Genomic DNA, 19,806 nt, shown 5'->3' on the forward strand with positions numbered 1-19,806 from the left:
CATTTCGTCAATTTTTATGACAATTTTCGGAGTGTGTCGGTTTGTCTGGTTAACAGATCTTCCAAGAACTGTGAAGTAGTGTTAGTCAGCGTTAAAGCTTTCGTTTTGTGCCTTGCTTTGTTCAATTGTTGTATTTGCTAAATCTCGTTTTCCACACGCTTTTGTATTTTTTTCTGAAATGCTTGTTTTGTACACAAGTTTTGCTCATGGATTGATCTAGTTCAGAGATATGATTGCTTACCTCACAAGTCACAAATAGTTTGTATAAACATGTTTTTAAATATGATTATATTTTACTAAAATTATTCATGATAATAATTTATTATTTTAGTTTTTAATTCACTCCGATTGAGAGCAATCTGTGATATTTTAAACAATGAAGTCAGTGCTACTGAGCTACATGTTTCATATTGTGTTGGTTCTAAATTGTTGAGTGCTATCACAAGGGCAGAGTGATATGTCTTGTACAAAATGTTAAGAGTCCTTATTTGGTACTGTTTATTGACTTTTGTATATGGTTCATATACATACTAGGTAGACCCTCAGGATTTGTGTTGCTTGTTACTCTGAGTCAGCCATTTTCGAACAATTAATTCCATGCAAACAAGACACTGGTTGAGCCCATGAATCCATGAGCTATTGACATGGCGCTGAGTAGGATAGATAAATTGTTGGGCGAGGTTGTGAAACACTGCTTCTAGCTACTGTTCAGGTGATTTGAGAGTTAACTCCTTATACGTAGACCATTGTGATCAGCACATGTATAAAACACTGTTTTCGATGATTGGAAATGGCATTTCCATTGCCCATGTGTATTTTGATACACGTAAGTAACTTTGCATGAGCCTACGCACATTGTGTAACATAGATCTCATATGTAACACATATCCTGGCTTTAAGCTACACATTTGAAACCACATGTGTTACAATCTACACACTCATGTACGTACCTCTCCAAAACAGTTTCCAGTACCCAATATACAGGCCTGTAGCGTTTCACAACCTCTACTGTTTCTGGTTTACGTTACTGCAATATGTGTGCTCCTCCATCAAAATGTAGATGTTTGAATGAGATATTAGTGTATTTAAACTTCCTCATATTTCATTGTTTTTATATCTTTACTGTGATTTACTATAGATTATTATATTATTATACATTTTAGATTATTTTAAATTGAAATTGTATTGGGATGTAAAAATTATATGATTTTTATACTGCATTGTATTTGAAAAATTGAAAAACAGAAACATGAATTGACTACCACGAGTTTGAACTGATGTGGCAGGTCTCAACTTGAGTCAGCATTTAATGCCACACTGAAAAAGACGAGTATCAAACAAGGTCATGTTTCAACTCTTTGTGGAATATTTGCAAAAACTCAATGTCCCGTTCTCAGTTACTCTAGTAAGCTGATCAGCACTTCAACAGAATGTGACCTATAACTGTTTAAATTATAGCATACATTATGTTAGATGCTGCTTTATGACTTCTTAGTATACTAGTATTCTACAATTGTTGACTGTTTTGTGACATATTGATAGTATTTCTACAATTGTTAACTGTTTTTTCCTCTCCTGCTGTTCTAGCCTCCCACTGATTTGTATAATAAAACTGAAAATGAGAATGGTGTTCATTATTTTTCAAGTTTTGTATGGCGTATGTTGATGGGCAGAAGTGTGGCCAGGTGGGAGTCAATAATTAGTGTCTAGGCTATAACTCGGCACAAATGTTCACCATGAGAAGTTGTGTCATGTGCAAGACCCATGTCTGTTTGTCAAAGGTCAAGATAATACTGAAAGAACAATGGTTAAAATTCCTTGTATTTTGGCTTGTAAAGTCGTAACTTGACCATGCATCAGGGAATTTTAAAAACTTGACACATAATTTTATGCTCAACATGAAAAGATGGTGTGTTGTGTGCAAGACCCATGTATGTAGGTCAATGGTCAAAGTCAAACCTTAAGGTCATTGGTCCTTGTAATTTGGGATGCTCAGACTGTTACTTTTCAATACATTGGGGGACTTTAAAATAACTTGGCACAAAGGTTCAACATGAGAAAGTAGTGTGTTGTGTGGAATACCCATGTCAGTATATCAAAGGTCAAGATCACGCTCAATGGTCATTGGTAAAAGAATCTTTGTATTTTGGCTCATCCAGGCTGTAAATTGTCCATCTATTGAGAGATTTTAAAAATTTCCTGGCACAGTTGTTCCTCATGAGCCAGGGTATAAGGTCAAGGCCACACTTAAGGGTAATTGGTCAAAACTCCTTTTATTTGGACTTGTGCAGGCTTTAATCTGGCCATGCCTTTAAGATACTTTAAAATACTAGTAACTTTTATTTTACCATTAGCTGGCTTTTGATTAAACAATATGAGATCAAGTATCATAAAATAACTAATATCAACAAACTTTCACAAAACTGTTCTGTCATTTCTATTGACCAGCAAGCTAGATATTGTTTACATTTTGATGTCAAAGCTTGACTCATACAATTGGGAAATAAATTGAGTATAAGTATAGTCAGTGTGTGTATACCACCTGATAAATTACATCATTAATGCTGCGTCCGAAGGCAATATTTTGCTTGAAATGAAGGCTTTAAACAAAGATAACCTCACTATTTTTTCACCATTTTAAATGGAACATAGGGCAGTCTACTCCGCTTACGGGGCCCCGCCTTTGGTCTTTTACCAGAGTTTGAGAGTTTAGTTTCTTAAAACACTTTGACAAACCTTTTCACAATACGGACGTCTGACGGAGCACTGTCAAAACATTATTTTGGAAACAGGTTTGTCAAAGTGTTTGATGAAACTAATCACATTATCAAACTAATCACATTATCAAACTCAGGTAATAAAACGAAGGCGGGGCTCTTTAAGCAGCATAGACTGCCCTTTGTTTCATTGAAAATGGTGTAGTGAAAGAAAATTTATCTTTGTTCAGTCTTCATTTTAACCAAAATGTTGCCTTCCGGTATAACATATATGACGCAATTCATCACGTGGTAAACACACACTGATTGATATCTTTGTCTATATGTATGCCTTATAATCCATCACTCGTTTTATTTGCCCACCCCTTCTGATTCTGAAAATAAAACTAGAAGGAAATACACTTTTAAATCATTTAAACATTAATCAAGATACAAGATACTTCCAAGATACAAGGCAGGAACATGCCCTCTGCAAATCACCTAGATACAAGGCAGGAACATGCCCTCTGCAAATCACCTGGTGATACAATATTTGTGCCATAAATGTTCTTCCAAAATCCTTTAAGCAGATGAGGAATAATGTAGTAGACACCAGAAGTAGATATCTTACCTTTGACCCCTAACTGTTGTCTTGACCTTGGAATGTACATCATCAAAATGTAAGCTTTGTGCATAAACTTGATGTGTTGATCTTTTGTGCCAAGTTACCGCTATATTAAAATCTTTTTCAGTGTAAAAAGAGTTATCGAGCAAACTTGATAGTGAAATGGATGGACTTACAAAGTGGCAACTATAATTATGATCTCCCTTGGAGGAGCATGAAAATGAAAACAATGAGATTTTGAATGCATTATAAGCTTTATTTGATACCATTTTCAACAAAACATTATCATATCACAGCACTTATATGCATATAATTATTGTATAATGTAAACAAAATAATTATGCTACAAAGATGGCATTTGATTTATCAACATAAATCAAACTTAACAATTGAAAAATGTATGTAGTATTAATTTATTAAGACTATACTAAAACTATGGAAACAAAGGAGTAACTAACAAAAATGTATAATGTAATATGTATGGACAAAAGTCATGTTAAACATCAATAAATAAAAAAAGAAATACTGATAGCATGTAAAATAATTATTTTTTACATCTTTAAACTTAAACCTTCAGATGAACAATCCCAAATCTTTACACTAGTGCTTGTCATAATAAAAAAAACAAGCGGGCATGTGCCAATGATTACTGTACATTTGTAATTGTGTTATTTTTGAAAAAGTTTTATACCAATTATTTGGCTGAGACATACACTACATCATGCCACAGTATGATGCTTCTTGAATGTTGGAGCAAAAACTTTAGGTGTGTTTCTCACAGAGTTTCTGGACTTGTCATCCCTATTGCCCGCCCTGCTTGCAGCAACAGTTTTCCTTGGGCTGGTTACCTCTCCCTGTTCACCCAGGGGTGAGTCCCGACCCCCGTACCCAAAGTCCATCGTCATGAGGGTCTCCTCACTGATGTTGGTAGAGGAATAGCCCTTGTTGATCATGCGTGAACTCAAAGGCATGTTTGCAGGAATCTTGATGTCCGCAACATTCTGAAATGTGGCATCTCAAAATTTTGTAAATTCTGATATTATGTTTCACCAGACATGTTGGTCCTAAAAACAATCATGCTCAATTTTGTTTGTCTTCAAAACAATAGTGCCCTTTTTTTAGCTATTCTCATAAAGCACTTCAAAAACTAAAACTTGCCACTATTAATTAATCAGTAACCTTTAGACTTAAAATTAAAGAAATAAAATGCATAGAAAATATATTTTCAAAATAAACATGTTTAGATCTTTTTCTAAATTGAATCTCTTTTCGTAAGTCAACAAAATTCTGGTTATTTATTTTTACTTGGATACTTTGCATGTGACATAAAAAGCCTGATGGCCTCATACCGGAACTGACAGGGCCTGAAATGGGGAGCACAGCTTTCCATACTGCTGCGTCTTTTTCAGCGTGATACCCCCAAAGTTTTCCCGTCGCCCCTTACGGTCTCGCTGTTTACGCTGCAATTCGCTCTCCACTTTGATACCAAGGAAAGTCTGCAAAACCAGGGCAGCATTGTCAAATGTCATACAACAGAATGAAGTGAAAATTAGACACTTATTTCAAGCACCAACAATTTTTGGGCTTGGGCATAAACAGTTGGCATTTCAGTACTGGCCATGTAAAATGTTTTTGGAGATTGCTATCAATGCTCATGTTATAGAGCTTACATAAAATCAGTTTATTTTTGGCAGAACATGGAAATATTTTTTAAAATGATAAGTATAGTGTTAAATAAAACATGCATGCATAATTATACAGTGGTTAGTTTCTATCTTTTTTTGTATATTTATATTATAGATCATGTTAATTTGTTACCAGAAAACAAAAATTGTTAACAATCAACATTTCAGTTAAGTATACAGTCTTTACAAATGCAATGGAAACTATAGATTTAGAAACACAGTTTAAAATGTTAATTGAATAATATAAAAAGTGCCTTGGTTAACATTAGGTTTTCAAGCATACAAAATTTTAATAAACAGGGGAAGATAAACAATTATGTGGACATTTCTAATAACTTTTGAATGCATTGCTAATTTTTTATGCCACTTTGTCCACAAAATGATAAATCAACATTGAAATATTACATTCATTTTCATTCTTAAATTATGGGAAATCAACTGCTGTTACATTTTGTTTTACAATTCCATCTAAATTTCAAATTTCCCTTCCATCTGATTTGCAAATTAAGGGCTTGAAAAAACTGCAAAGCTGTCATGTCAAATCCCTGGTGACAAAGATAAACTATTCATTAAGCATAATGACTCAGTCACATTTGCCACAGTGGCCTGTAGGATCTGAAATATCTACGGCCTATAGCAATTATACGGCCGCCGAAGCGCTCCTACAGTCACTTATTGTAGCAGTCACAATTTTTAGGATAGTCTCACGGCATATTTTTAATTGTGGAGACAGAAAACCTGCCGCTGCTGTACGGCATTCAAGTGATGACTCACAGTCGTCTTGGGCATCCCTGCCACAGCTGTAGATTTTTTAAAAACACCAAGGCAGATGCAAGGCACCTGAAAAGAGGCCGCAAGTGGACCATACGGTGACCGTATGGCTGTTAAACCACTCTACAGCATGGCTTCGGCATGTTTATTGCTACAGCGAGAGTAGAAAAAACAACAACTCTGTGCTATAATCCTACATGACCCCTACGGCTTGTAAATTATATGGAAATGCCATATGGTTACCCTGCGGAAACCGTTAATCCTCTGCAGCAACCACACATACCTCTCAATTTCGGGAGCCGAAGACGGCCGTAGCCTAGCTGTATGGCAAATGTGACTGAGATATAAGCAGCACTTTTAAAACAATGAAGAATAACAAGTAATGGATATCCTGATTAATAAAGCATTTTGCATGTTCAGTCAGCTGTAACTTAAGAAAAGAAACACATAAATTTCAACTATTTTATGAACAAAACAACAGTAAATTAAATCTACAGAAACAGCCAACATCATTCTCAGTAAGATTATATAGACCTATAATACAGTCAAAAAAAAAAAAAAAAAAAAAAGTTGATTAAGAACAATTTCACTAAACGCTCTTGAAATATAAGTTCCTGTTACAAAAGCACTGCAAACAAACATAACTACAGCCATGAAAGGATGTGATAAGGGCCCCAAATGATAGCAGATATGCAAATATGGGCAAGACAGTAAAATGTTGCCCTGAGATCATCAACATTTCCTCAGTCTTATTACAATGTGTCTTAAATTATATAGAGTATAAATTATGATAATTATAAGTTTTAATATTCATTAATTCACCTACGTGTTAACATCACTTAAGGGACTTAAATTATCAATGAACAAGCAGGTTTAAGGGCCTTCCACAGTGCAAACATTAGTTTGAAGGACCAAAACATAAAAGTCTTGAGGTTAAGGCAGGTACATTTATTTTGGAGGTGACATAATATGTTTTTGAATTGTGCACTGGCCCCTATTATTATTCTCCAATCTTTTATTTATATTTCAATTCTTTCACAAATTTTAATGATTCATTTTTTTTTTATCAAGGGAGGCAGTTTTGTAATTATGGTTCACTGAGTTATGGTTCTTATACTACACAAACATTCACATGGCTATAATTATACTGATTTTATAGTTTCAAAAAATTCCTTTGAAAATTGCTCCAACATGTTTCTATTTTAATTGTTTCCATAAACAAACCCTTAAAGTTTGAAGTTGATATCTGAATCTTCAATGGTTTTATAGTTATTAAGAAAAACACAAAAAAATGTGACAGACAGGGTGATTACTATAGGTCAACATCATGTTTTTGCGGGGCCCTAATGTGCAACGAAACAACACACAAGCACACACACAGGCAAGCTCGGGGTTATGTTCTACTGTGCTACCTTGGACCTCTCTGGGCGCGCGGGACTGTATGAGAACGTCTGAGAGCGAAACTTCACTCTCAGTTTGTTCAACTCCCCTTCACCGTGCTAAGAATGGCACAATATATGTACAACATTCAAATAAGGTCTACAAACATCTTTAAACATTGCAAGCTGACCTGTTGGGGAGTAGCTGCACTCTTGTGCAATAGTGGAAAAATAAGCATAACTATGGTGCACAATGTTCCAAACTTTTAGATAACTTCAACAAATAGTTTGTACTTTTCATAAAAACAAGAGTGCAGCAGAATAAAAGACAATGCTCGCCTGTTTACCGTAGTTTGAAGTAAAAAATCTGGCTTAAAGCACACAATTTGTAATGTCTGAGTTAATGATCTAACTGAACATGTGTATATTGTCTCTGGCAACAAAGGTACCAATTTTCTTTTTAATACATTAAAAGTTTAAGTTACGGCTTAGATTAAAATTTTATGAACAACAACGCCTTCCCTGCTGACTCAGACAATAAAGCAAAGGCTACAACAATGCCTCAACATTTTTTCTTCAAAAAGCAGACGAATAAAAACAGGACTGTCCCAAAAGGTCAGCTTCCTTAGAATATGCCTCTTTCAATAGGATGGAATAAGAATATTAAATACAATATTGTGACAACAGTTATAACACAAAGCCATGTGTTACTTGAAAAAATATTTGAACGAAACCTACAATACATATTTATATAGATTTGCAAAAACTTTGCAAGCTTTAATGTTTCATATTTCTAGTATAAATTATTACTTCATGTATTTGTTCACCTGCTAGAAATTAGAAACACTGATAAAATTAAATTCCTTTGTGGCTACAGTATGTTTAGTTTGTTGAAACTTTAACAACGACGAAGTGTTTCATGTACTTCGAGTATCATCTTGTGTTCGCAATGGGTGAAGACCTTGTGAAAGCAGACATCACAACCCAAATGTCCAGTGGCATTTTAAGCACAAAGTGAGTTGTGGCAAACTGTTTGATATATATATATATATCACACTGAACAACAACCACCAAAAACATGGCTGATCAAGTTTACTTTAAATTCTTAAGAAAATTCACTCAAAACGATTTGTCAATTGTGAAAGAAGAATCTTTGTTCACAGCACAGAAGCAAATTTCAGCTCAATAACCAAAGCTTGTTGGTCAATATGGAAAGCAAGTTTGCGGTGTAAGTACCTTATCTACCGGCCTTAATGTTCTCTGTTTGGGTTGCTTTGTTGGTGGAGATGGCTAACAATTTGAAAAGATTGTATCATCATGAATACAGCAACAGTCTTTTACTACGTATAAAAAGAAACTTGGAAGAGATATTGCCATAATTTTCAATACAACACTTTCCACTAGTTTTCACTCATAATTTACAGGTACATGTAGAACTTTATTTTTTGCAAAAACTCTTCCTGCACGTAAACATTATGAATTGCTCAACATGCAGATCATTTGTAAGACATAAGAATAAGTATAGTTTTACACATCTATTAAATATGAAGAATTAAATGCTTAAAAAGTGAACAAAAAAAATGTTACCTCATCTGGGGGTTCAGTGACCTTCACCTGTGAGGGGGGTGGGGCCTGCTCAGGGGACTTGGCGGGGAAGGTTTGGGGAATGGGTTGGGTGACCTCAGGGTCTCCATGTAGATCTAGGTCACCTTCTGTAACCTGGCTCTTACTGTCCGATGTCACCGTGGAAGCATCTGTTGACATGTACTTTATATCATGACAAAGAACTATGCATAACAGCGAATCACCAGCATGAAAAGTAGGCTTATATCGAACTTAATGAAAGGAAAACAAGAACACCACAATCGAATGCAATGCTCGTCTGCTGTTTTTAGCCGTTTGAAAGGGGCATAACAATTCATAGTTTTTGCTAAAATTATGTGTATAATCAACAAGTTGTCACCTAAATACAAGGACTCAACTAAAATTCTTGTTTTTGAAGCACCACATTCGAATTTTTTTTTTTAAATATCTTGAGCATATTTTGTGTTATGGCAAAAGTTTAAGTTTCTGCTCACCACCTCCCACACCAACAACAGGGCTATCACAATACACTACTTTTTGTCCTTAAAGAAGAGAAAAGTTAAAAAGTCATAATCAAAATGATAATGGAAAGAATAAAGCAAAGTGGATATTTGGATTGTTTGAAATATTTTATTTATTGAGTGAATCAATAATTACTTTTTTTTGTTCCATTAAAACAGTCATTAAAATTAGACTTCTGGATGAACAAGCCCGAATTCTTATACTATTGCTTGGGATAAAAAAAATTAACAAGCCCTCCTATATAAAATTCAGAATTTAAGCAAGCCGGAAAGACATTTTACCAATGCAGGGCTTGCGGGCTTGTGTTAATTTCAACCACTGTTAAAACTGCATACATTTACAGAGTTTTATTTTCAGGGAACACTAAAATTAAGAAACATGTGAAGCAGTTACTGCTAAATTACTATGCGATCTACATGCAACATAGTTAAATGTAAAGATTTCTGACATTGTAAACTGTCCATATACATCTCAGTTTGTTTTGATTGAGAATGGTGGAGGTGCTCTTACTGGTTAACAAAGTTAGGATTAAAATGTAAGGGAGGTTAAAATGTTACCCCTTCCACCATAGGTTAGATTATACTAATATTATAACATGCAACAACTGGGCAAGTATTAAACACTTGCAATACAATTAAACAGTTAGGATTCTGGTCTGAGTTACAAATGAGTTTCACAATTACGACAAGGTATTATAACAGAAAATATACCTTCCAAGTTATACTTCACACTCCGCAAAAACTCAAAGTAGTCTGTGCAAATAGGAAAATTAGCCCATTTTGTCTTAAAACAAGAAGAATGCATGCAAACAATTGATCCTATAAAAGCTAAAAGAAATTAGTATAAAAACATGATTCTGATAGAAATGATATTATGGTAATAGTTTTGGATATTAGCAGAATTTCACTTTTGTGATAGATGGATACACTGTAGAATGATATAAAATAAAAATCTTCTGTAAAATAGGTTCCAGAGTAACTAACTTGATATTAAAACAACAATACTTAAACCAATAAAAAACATCACAAAAAACAAACAATCAATAAAATCATGCCAAAATATAGATACTAGATGATAAAGACAAAGTAAAATAAATTGTGACAGAATACCATGGTTTAAACATGAGATTGACAATACAATATGACGTCCACAATAAGACCATGCACAGTGGCCAGGTTTAACCTGGTGGACATGTGTCCTATCTGAAGCATGCAAGGCTTTTATACCTGAGTCTTTCTTGGAGTCCTTGGAGTTCATGGTCCACGGCGTCTTAGGGTGGGCCCACGTTGAAGGCTCCTTGAGGTTCCAGGAACGCTTCTGTCAACACATGAATCAAGGGTTTGTATCTCATATTCACTATTGGCCATATGCTATTTGCTTTTATAGAATATCATGTCATTGTAATATTCACAGTAGATATTTCAATGAAATAATATTCTATAGAAGAAAATAGCATTAGCCCAGTATATGTTATTGAACTTTATATACAAATATAGGCACATGTTCTGGAGATGAGAACAGTGGATGAATTTTTGAAATAAAATAATATTAAAGACACAAATGTGTTGTAACCATTAAAGTCATTTTTCATAATTCCATCCAAATTTATTTTTTTATATATTATGCGATATAAAAATGTTTACCTTACACTAGTAGCTATTCATGTCTAAAGTTTAGAAATAAGCCATTAAAAAAGACCATATTGGTTGAACACTGAATTCTGCACAAAAAGCTGATTTGCAAACAAAAATCTGGCTCCATAATTCACAAAAAAATACACAAGTTATTATTCAATAGATTACTCAAATCATTTTACCATATTACAACCTACCATTGTACTATATATGTCATTATTTCATTCTGTTGGAACGCCATTTTCTTATGACATAATTATGTAAGTTGATATAATGCTTGTATAATCATTTTCATTAAATTTATTTCAGATTAAGAAATGTACTTCAGTTATAAATAAAAATAAATGAAATTATACTTAACTGTTTTTTGCATATTTTTCATAGACTTTAACACGCAAATTTTTGGTCAAGAACTATAAAAATAAATAAAAATATGAAATAACAAGCATTTTTTTCTTTCCTTTTACATTATGGACAGGATTTAAAAATAGTGTACTCAGTTGAGAACATAAAATTATGAGAGATTTGGGGCTAGAACTAGCAAGAATACTCTATTATGAATTCAATTCTTAAGTACCTGTCCAAAGGTGCCAATATACTGTCCATCCCTGAGGGTCCACAATCGAGCGGTCTTGTCTGTGGATGCGGAGATCACATACTCCCCCGTGTCGTGTTTCGCGTATTCTACACTCACAATGGCTGCATCATGGGCACGCCAGGCGGCCTCCAGGGGGGGCTTATTCTTGATTCTCTGAATATCAGTTGTTGGTTTTAACTAACCGACATCAAAACCTTTTTAATACTTGTTAAAACTACACAGTGGAATATAATCACACTTATACTGAATCTCTCAAAAAAAACTTTTTAATATTTTCTCTACAATTTTGAAATACATGTTATCCTTAACACCTGTGATACAAAGATCAGCTTTAATCATGTTTTTTCTAAGTGAAAGATCTGTAACATACCCCCTTATCCTGGAAGTGAGTGCAGTGAGCCATGATATCCCACACCTTGATGTGTCCGGTGGTGTCGCCTGTCACCAGCAGGCTATTGTTGGCATTGGTACAAATACCCAACACACTCTCATCACCCTGGTCAGGGGCATAGAAGTAACCTGCAGTTCACAGTTACACACATATCATACATGGTAAACAAATGCTAGGTAAAATGTGACCTAAAGTTTAAAAAATGTACAGAAGATTGGGATTCATATTAAACTAAAAATCATCATATTTTTTTTTTTTTGGAACATGAAAAAAGGAAAAGTTTTTTTTTATCCTAGTAATCAAAGCATTGTTATCTTGACCATCTCCATATAATAATTTCAAATATTGAATTTAACATTTTGATCATTCAAATGAGCTTATTTTCAGAACAGCATGTCCTAATATTCAAATACCCATCTCATTCCTGGCCCCGTAGAGACACCAGAAGCGTATGTAGCCGCCCTCGCTGGTGACGAGAGTGGCTACCTCCATGTTACGTCCTGACGCCCGCCCACGCAGGAACAACACCTTGTCCACTGGAGCAGTCTGGCTGTCAACGTAAATAGGAATCTTTCATATAACATTTAATGCAATCATCATAGATACAATCATCAACTGTGCCGATATGCTTTTTTATTAAATGTATAATATTCAACCTATTGAGACGATATATACGAAAATAATATTGAACTTAAATGCAAAAATGAAAAGAACGCAAATACATTTGTAACTATATCTAGTCTTGATAATGTATCATATTGGTTAATAGATGATGAATCTGAATAATACAAAATATAATATTTCTACAAAAAAATATTATAGAGAAAGAAATGGTTTACTCTTATGGTATTTTAAAGCCAATATTTTTATATATATATAAATACATAAATATATATGCTATAAAACAAAAAAACAAACATGCATAAACGGGATTCAGCATACATGTATTTCAGAACCCTACTCAATGGGGCATGCACATGCATAGGTTTAAAAATCTAAAAGGAAATACCATAAGTTCTACATCAAGTCAAAACCTAAGTCTTTGCATAAACTTATGAACAATATATATTATAACTTTGCCTATGTATAAAACATGTTATTATTACTACCAATACTAATTTTAAAGAGCAGAATAAGGGCTGATGTATCCCCAAAGGTAGAATCTTTCTTTAAAACTGCAACTAAACCTGGATGATAATAATTACTGCCATGGTAAACATATGATATAACTTGTAAAGCTATAAATGCAACATTCAAATAAGCAGCAAAATTGAGAAAAAAACAACATCTAGCTTGGAGGAAGAGGGCTTGGTTTCTCCGGGATATATATCTCTGTGTTTTCATGTCAGCCTTACCTACACTGTAGCAAGATTTCTTTCCATGTATTTCTGTGACATTAAATTTCATAGTAAAAATCTAGCCTCTCCTTGCAAGACATAGAATTTATTTACATACAACAATAAAAGCTAATGGAACAAAACTCAAACAAAAGCAATAAAAAAGCTATTTGTTTTTACAAAACTGAATTTCAAGCTTATGATAATTTATGCATTACGGCATATTGCAAAATATGTATTCACTAGCAATCATTTTAATTTTACCGGCAACGCAAAGTGTAAGCAACAGCACTGCCTCCTGATTGCAAACAGCAATGACCAACTTGTTTCAATGGGTAATGTCATTGGCAGTACATACAAGAAGATATACCTCAATGAGTAATGACATTAACAGTATGTACAAGAAGATGTACCTCAATGAGTTATTACATCACCAGTACGTACAAGAATATGTACCTCAATGAGTAATGACATTAACAGTATGTACAAGAAGATGTACCTCAATGAGTAATGACATCACCAGTACGTACAAGAATATGTACCTCAATGAGTAATGACATTAACAGTATGTACAAGAAGATGTACCTCAATGAGTAATGACATCACCAGTACGTACAAGAAGATGTACCTCAATGAGTAATGACATTAACAGTATGTACAAGAAGATGTACCTCAATGAGTAATGACATTAACAGTATGTACAAGTAGATGTACCTCAATGAGTAATGACATCACCAGTATGTACAAGTAGATGTACCTCAATGAGTAATGACATCACCAGTACATACAAGTAGATAAACCTCAATGAGTAATGACATCACCAGTACATACAAGTAGATGAACCTCAATGAGTAATGACATCACCAGTATGTACAAGTAGATGAACCTCAATAAGCAATGACATCACCAGTATGTACAAGTAAATGTACCTCAATGAGTAATGACATCACCAGTACATACAAGTAGATAAAACCTCAATGAGTAATGACATCACCAGTACATACAAGTAGATGTACCTCAATGAGTAATGACATCACCAGTATGTACAAGTAGATGTACCTCAATGAGTAATGACATCACCAGTATGTACAAGTAGATGAACCTCAATGAGTAATGACATCACCAGTATGTACAAGTAGATGAACCTCAATAAGCAATGACATCACCAGTACATACAAGTAGATGTACCTCAATGAGTAATGACATCACCAGTATGTACAAGAAGATGTACCTCAATGAGTAATGACATCACCAGTATGTACAAGTAGATGAACCTCAATGAGTAATGACATCACCAGTATGTACAAGTAGATGTACCTCAATGAGTAATGACATCACCAGTACATACAAGTAGATGTACCTCAATGAGTAATGACATCACCAGTATGTACAAGTAGATGAACCTCAATAAGTAATGACATAACCAGTACATACAAGTAGATGTACCTCAATGAGTAATGACATCACCAGTATGTACAAGTAGATGAACCTCAATAAGCAATGACATCACCAGTACATACAAGTAGATGTACCTCAATGAGTAATGACATCACCAGTACATACAAGTAGATGAACCTCAATGAGTAATGGCATCACCAGTATGTACAAGTAGATGAACCTCAATGAGTAATGACATCATCACCAGTACATACAAGTAGATGTACCTCAATGAGTAATGACATCACCAGTATGTACAAGTAGATGTACCTCAATGAGTAATGACATCATCACCAGTACATACAAGTAGATGTACCTCAATGAGTAATGACATCACCAGTACATACAAGTAGATGAACCTCAATGAGTAATGACATCACCAGTACATACAAGTAGATGATGTACCTCAATGAGTAATGACATCATCACCAGTACATACAAGTAGATGTACCTCAATGAGTAATGACATCACCAGTATGTACAAGTAGATGTACCTCAATGAGTAATGACATCATCACCAGTACATACAAGTAGATGAACCTCAATGAGTAATGACATCACCAGTACATACAAGTAGATGATGTACCTCAATGAGTAATGACATCATCACCAGTACATACAAGTAGATGTACCTCAATGAGTAATGACATCACCAGTACATACAAGTAGATGTACCTCAATGAGTAATGACATCACCAGTACATACAAGTAGATGAACCTCAATGAGTAATGACATCACCAGTACATACAAGTAGATGATGTACCTCAATGAGTAATGACATCATCACCAGTATGTACAAGTAGATGTACCTCAATGAGTAATGACATCATCACCAGTATATACAAGTAGATGTACCTCAATGAGTAATGACATCACCAGTATGTACAAGTAGATGTACCTCAATGAGTAATGACATCACCAGTACATACAAGTAGATGAACCTCAATGAGTAATGACATCACCAGTATGTACAAGTAGATGTACCTCAATGAGTAATGACATCACCAGTATGTACAAGTAGATGTACCTCAATGAGTAATGACATCACCAGTATGTACAAGTAGATGTACCTCAATGAGTAGTGACATCACCAGTATGTACAAGTAGATGTACCTCAATGAGTAATGACATCACCAGTATGTACAAGTAGATGAACCTCAATGAGTAATGACATCACCAGTACATACAAGTAGATTTACCTCAATGAGTAATGACATCACCAGTATGTACAAGTAGATGAACCTCAATGAGTAATGACATCACCAGTACGTACAAGTAGATGTACCTCAATGAGTAATGACATCACCAGTATGTACAAGTAGATGAACCTCAATGAGTAATGACATCACCAGTACATACAAGTAGATGTACCTCAATGAGTAATGACATCACCAGTATGTACAAGTAGATGAACCTCAATGAGTAATGACATCATCACCAGTATGTACAAGTAGATGTACCTCAATGAGTAATGACATCACCAGTATGTACAAGTAGATGTACCTCAATGAGTAATGGCATTAACAGTACGTACAAGAAGATGCAACATGATCATTTCTAACACCCAACCATGCACCATGACACCTACCCTCGTTGCAGTTTGTGTGATTTCCGATGGCGAGAGTTCGGGCGAGAGTTCATAGATTGGGGGCGGCCATTTTCCATTGGAGCTGTAGATGACATGTCCTCGATCTTTTTCACACTAAACAACAGGGAAATCACAACAGTTCTACTACACAGAATGTTTTTTTATTTTCATTATGTGGTTCATGTATATGAATATTTGTAGCGAAAGGGAGCAAATATTTTAAAAGATCAAAATTTTTCATTTGGTCAAAGTCATTAAAAGAATGATAATATTCTTATTCTCTGATCTGTCACTTTGCAACTATCAGACAAATTAAGTGTAAAGTGTCTTTACATAACAACATCTTTAAAAATACTGCACACCATCCCACACTTCTTGTAGACTTACAGATTTGAAGCCTGTCCTTTCCGTAATCTCACAAATATTTTTTCTGTCTCCACATCCCAGACGATAATTTCCCCGTCAAAACTAGCGGTACACAGCAGATTAGGGGGACAGAAGTCTATAGTGAGTATGTCATCCTTGTGCAGTTGTCCCCCTTTCCAGTTCTTATTCGCTTGAATATACATGCTCTGGGGAAACATATCAAAGTAATAAATTTTACCATTGGGACAACAGCTCTGAATTCCTAGAGCCATTTGCAATAAAATAAATATAACTATCAACAATCTGTACATATAGATACTGAGATTTAAGCAGTGCATGCAGGAGTCCAGTTATTAAATGAGTGTAAGTTTAGTACACAAAATTATGAGCCCTTAAAGATTAAGATTCTTAATAGAATCTTACGTTAACATAATTATATGTTTAATGGAAAAAGTTTTGAGAGTGGTCATGTTAGTTTAAACCCAATGAGGGGGTACATTCTCTTGTCCACTCAAAAAGAAAACATATTGCATGTAGTTGTCTCTACAATCAAACTTTATTGGATTTCTATGATTTTATCTAATGAGATCCTGTTTGACTGGCCATACTTACATCAGGGTCTGTGTCCTCATACAGTGTGATCTGTCTGCTCCATCCCACGGAAAGGATGATCTTCTTGTCAAGAAGGGGCATAATTCCTGTCACCTCAGCCTCTGCCACGGCCTCCAGCTTATGCAGGTTGTGCCCATTCTGGAAGTTCCACACCTGCGAAGTTGGGGAGGAAGATAGAGGTACTAACAGGCACTAATGTAATGTATTATAAATGTGTCCCTTCTTTGTATATGTAAAGTCGATCAGTCCATATCACTAATAAAAATCCAGTTTGCTGACAACAGCGGTCCATAATTCTTTTGGCCAGTATGTAACTGACCTGGTATCGCAACTTTCACATGTTATTAAATTTTTTAAATGTTTGTGCATAATTACATTGTTCAATAAAACACATAAAAAGTGTTTTAAAATTATTAAATTGTAATATAAAACATTTGGTATAATATAAGAAATATAGCTCACCGATTCACAATATGGCATTATAAGGACCGGCCAGTCAGCCCCGAAGGTGATATTTTAGTACATAAACACCTTGCTGACTTGCACATCTTTATGATTTTATGTGACCATCAATGGTGTGTAATGGAAAATATGACAGGCACTAGCTTGTAATGGAATATATGTTAGGCACTAGCGTGTAATGGAATATATGTTAGGCACTAGCGTGTAATGGAATATATGTTAGGCACTAACGTGTAATGGAATATATGTTAGGCACTAGTGGGTAATAGAATATATGTTAGGCACTAGTGGGTAATGGAATATATGTTAGGCACTAGTGGGTAATGGAATATATGTTAGGCACTAGTGTGTAATGGAAAATATGTTAGGCACTAGTGTGTAATGGAATATATGTTAGGCACTAGTGTGTAATGGAAAATATGTTAGGCACTAGCGTGTAATGAAACATATGTTAGGCACTAGTGGGTAATGGAAAATATGTTAGGCACTAGAGGGCATTGGAAAATATGTTAGGCACTAGTGGGTAATGGAAAATATGTTAGGCACTAGTGGGTAATTGAAAATATGTTAGGCACTAATGGGTAATTGAAAATATGTTAGGCACTGTTTGGTAATGAAATATATGTTAGGCACTATTTGGTAATGAAATATATGTTAGGCACTAGCAGGTAATGGAAAATATGTTAGGCACTAGTGGGTAATGGAAAATATGTTAGGCACTAGCGGGGTTATGAAAAATATGTTAGGCACTAGTGTGTAATGAAATATATGTTAGGCACTAGTGGGTAATGGAAAATATGTTAGGCACTAGTGGGTAATTGAAAATATGTTAGGCACTGTTTGGTAATGAAATATATGTTAGGCACTATTTGGTAATGAAATATACGTTAGGCACTAGTGGGGTTATGAAAACTAGAGCTGTCACAGGAGTGACGAATACCCCCAAATGCCGCCTGGACACAGGAATGGCAAACCATTCCTATGAAAAGAGGCCATAACTCCAAGGTTACTGCACATTGCATCTTCTTTTATCATGCATTTTGTATTGTTTGTCCGGAAACCGTTTTTCTATTTTCGTAACAGTGCACAAAAACCTTTACTCCACTGGCCCCATTTTCAATCACAAGCATTGTCTTCACAGAGGCTGCCTATACAGCAAGTTTCATCACAATATCTCATGCCCAATTAAAGTTATGAAGCAGAAACCATTTTTCTATTTTTAGTAACAGTGACCTTGACCCCACCAGCCCCAATATCGAACTTGACCTGTATCTTCTGATGTTACACCTGTGTACCAAAAAATGTTCAAATCTGTCAAGCCTTTCATGAGTTATCGTCCGGAAACCATTTTTCTATTTTTAGTAACAGTGACCTTGACCCCACCAGCCCCAATATCGAACTTGATCTGTATCTTCTGATGTTACACCTGTGTACCAAAAATTGTTCAAATCTGTTTAGCCTTTCATGAGTTATCGTCCAGAAACCGTTTTTCTTTTTTTAGTAACAGTGACCTTGACCTTGGCCCCACCAGCCCCAATATCGAACTTGACCTGTATCTTCTGATGTTACACCTGTGTACCAAATATTTTTCAAATCTGTCGAGCCTTTCACGTGTTATCGTCCGGAAACCGTTTTTCTATTTTTAGTAACAGTGACCTTGACCTTGGCCCCACTGGCCCCAATATCGAACTTGACCTGTATCTTCTGATGTTACACCTGTATACCAAAATTTTTTCAAATCTGTCAAGCCTTTCATGAGTTATCTTCCGGAAACCGTTTTTCTATTTTTAGTAACAGTGACCTTGACCTTGGCCCCACCAGCCTCAATATCGAACTTGACCTGTATCTTCTGATGTTACACCTGTGTACCAAAAAAATTTCAAATCTGTCAAGCCTTTCATGAGTTATCGTCCGGAAACCATTTCTCTATTTTTAGTAACAGTGACCTTGACCTTGGCCCCACCAGCCCCAATATTGAACTTGACCTGTATCTTCTGATGTTACACCTGTGTACCAAAATTTTTTCAAATCTGTCAAGCCTTTCATGAGTTATCGTCCGCAAACCGTTTTTCTATTTTTAGTAACAGTGACCTTGACCTTGGCCCCACCAGCCCCAAT

At 35.0% G+C, this 19,806-nt stretch overlaps 1 protein-coding gene across 9 annotated transcripts in view; it reads right to left on the reverse strand.

The window, feature by feature from the left end:
• Positions 1-3,585: 3,585 nt before the first annotated feature.
• LOC128219489 (WD repeat-containing protein on Y chromosome-like) overlaps positions 3,586-19,806 on the reverse strand; it is a 43,521-nt gene continuing 27,300 nt past the window's right edge. For 3 of the 9 annotated variants that reach the window (XM_052927307.1, XM_052927334.1, XM_052927300.1), the window contains 14 exons: positions 17,227-17,379; positions 16,636-16,820; positions 16,249-16,362; positions 13,241-13,273; positions 12,299-12,435; positions 11,865-12,013; positions 11,474-11,647; positions 10,489-10,579; positions 9,973-10,014; positions 8,744-8,910; positions 8,393-8,446; positions 7,190-7,276; positions 4,671-4,817; positions 3,586-4,322 (listed from right to left, as the gene is read on the reverse strand). In XM_052927307.1, coding sequence (XP_052783267.1) covers positions 4,041-4,322; positions 4,671-4,817; positions 7,190-7,276; positions 8,393-8,446; positions 8,744-8,910; positions 9,973-10,014; positions 10,489-10,579; positions 11,474-11,647; positions 11,865-12,013; positions 12,299-12,435; positions 13,241-13,273; positions 16,249-16,362; positions 16,636-16,820; positions 17,227-17,379 — 1,815 coding nt within the window. In that variant the 3' untranslated portion in view covers positions 3,586-4,040. The remainder of the gene's footprint in view (positions 4,323-4,670; positions 4,818-7,189; positions 7,277-8,392; positions 8,447-8,743; positions 8,911-9,972; positions 10,015-10,488; positions 10,580-11,473; positions 11,648-11,864; positions 12,014-12,298; positions 12,436-13,240; positions 13,274-16,248; positions 16,363-16,635; positions 16,821-17,226; positions 17,380-19,806) is intronic. The other 6 variants (XM_052927358.1, XM_052927328.1, XM_052927340.1 and 3 more) reach the window with 6 other exon arrangements.

This window comes from Mya arenaria, chromosome 2, assembly GCF_026914265.1.
Source record: "Mya arenaria isolate MELC-2E11 chromosome 2, ASM2691426v1".
Taxonomy (NCBI): Eukaryota; Metazoa; Mollusca; class Bivalvia; order Myida; family Myidae; genus Mya; species Mya arenaria.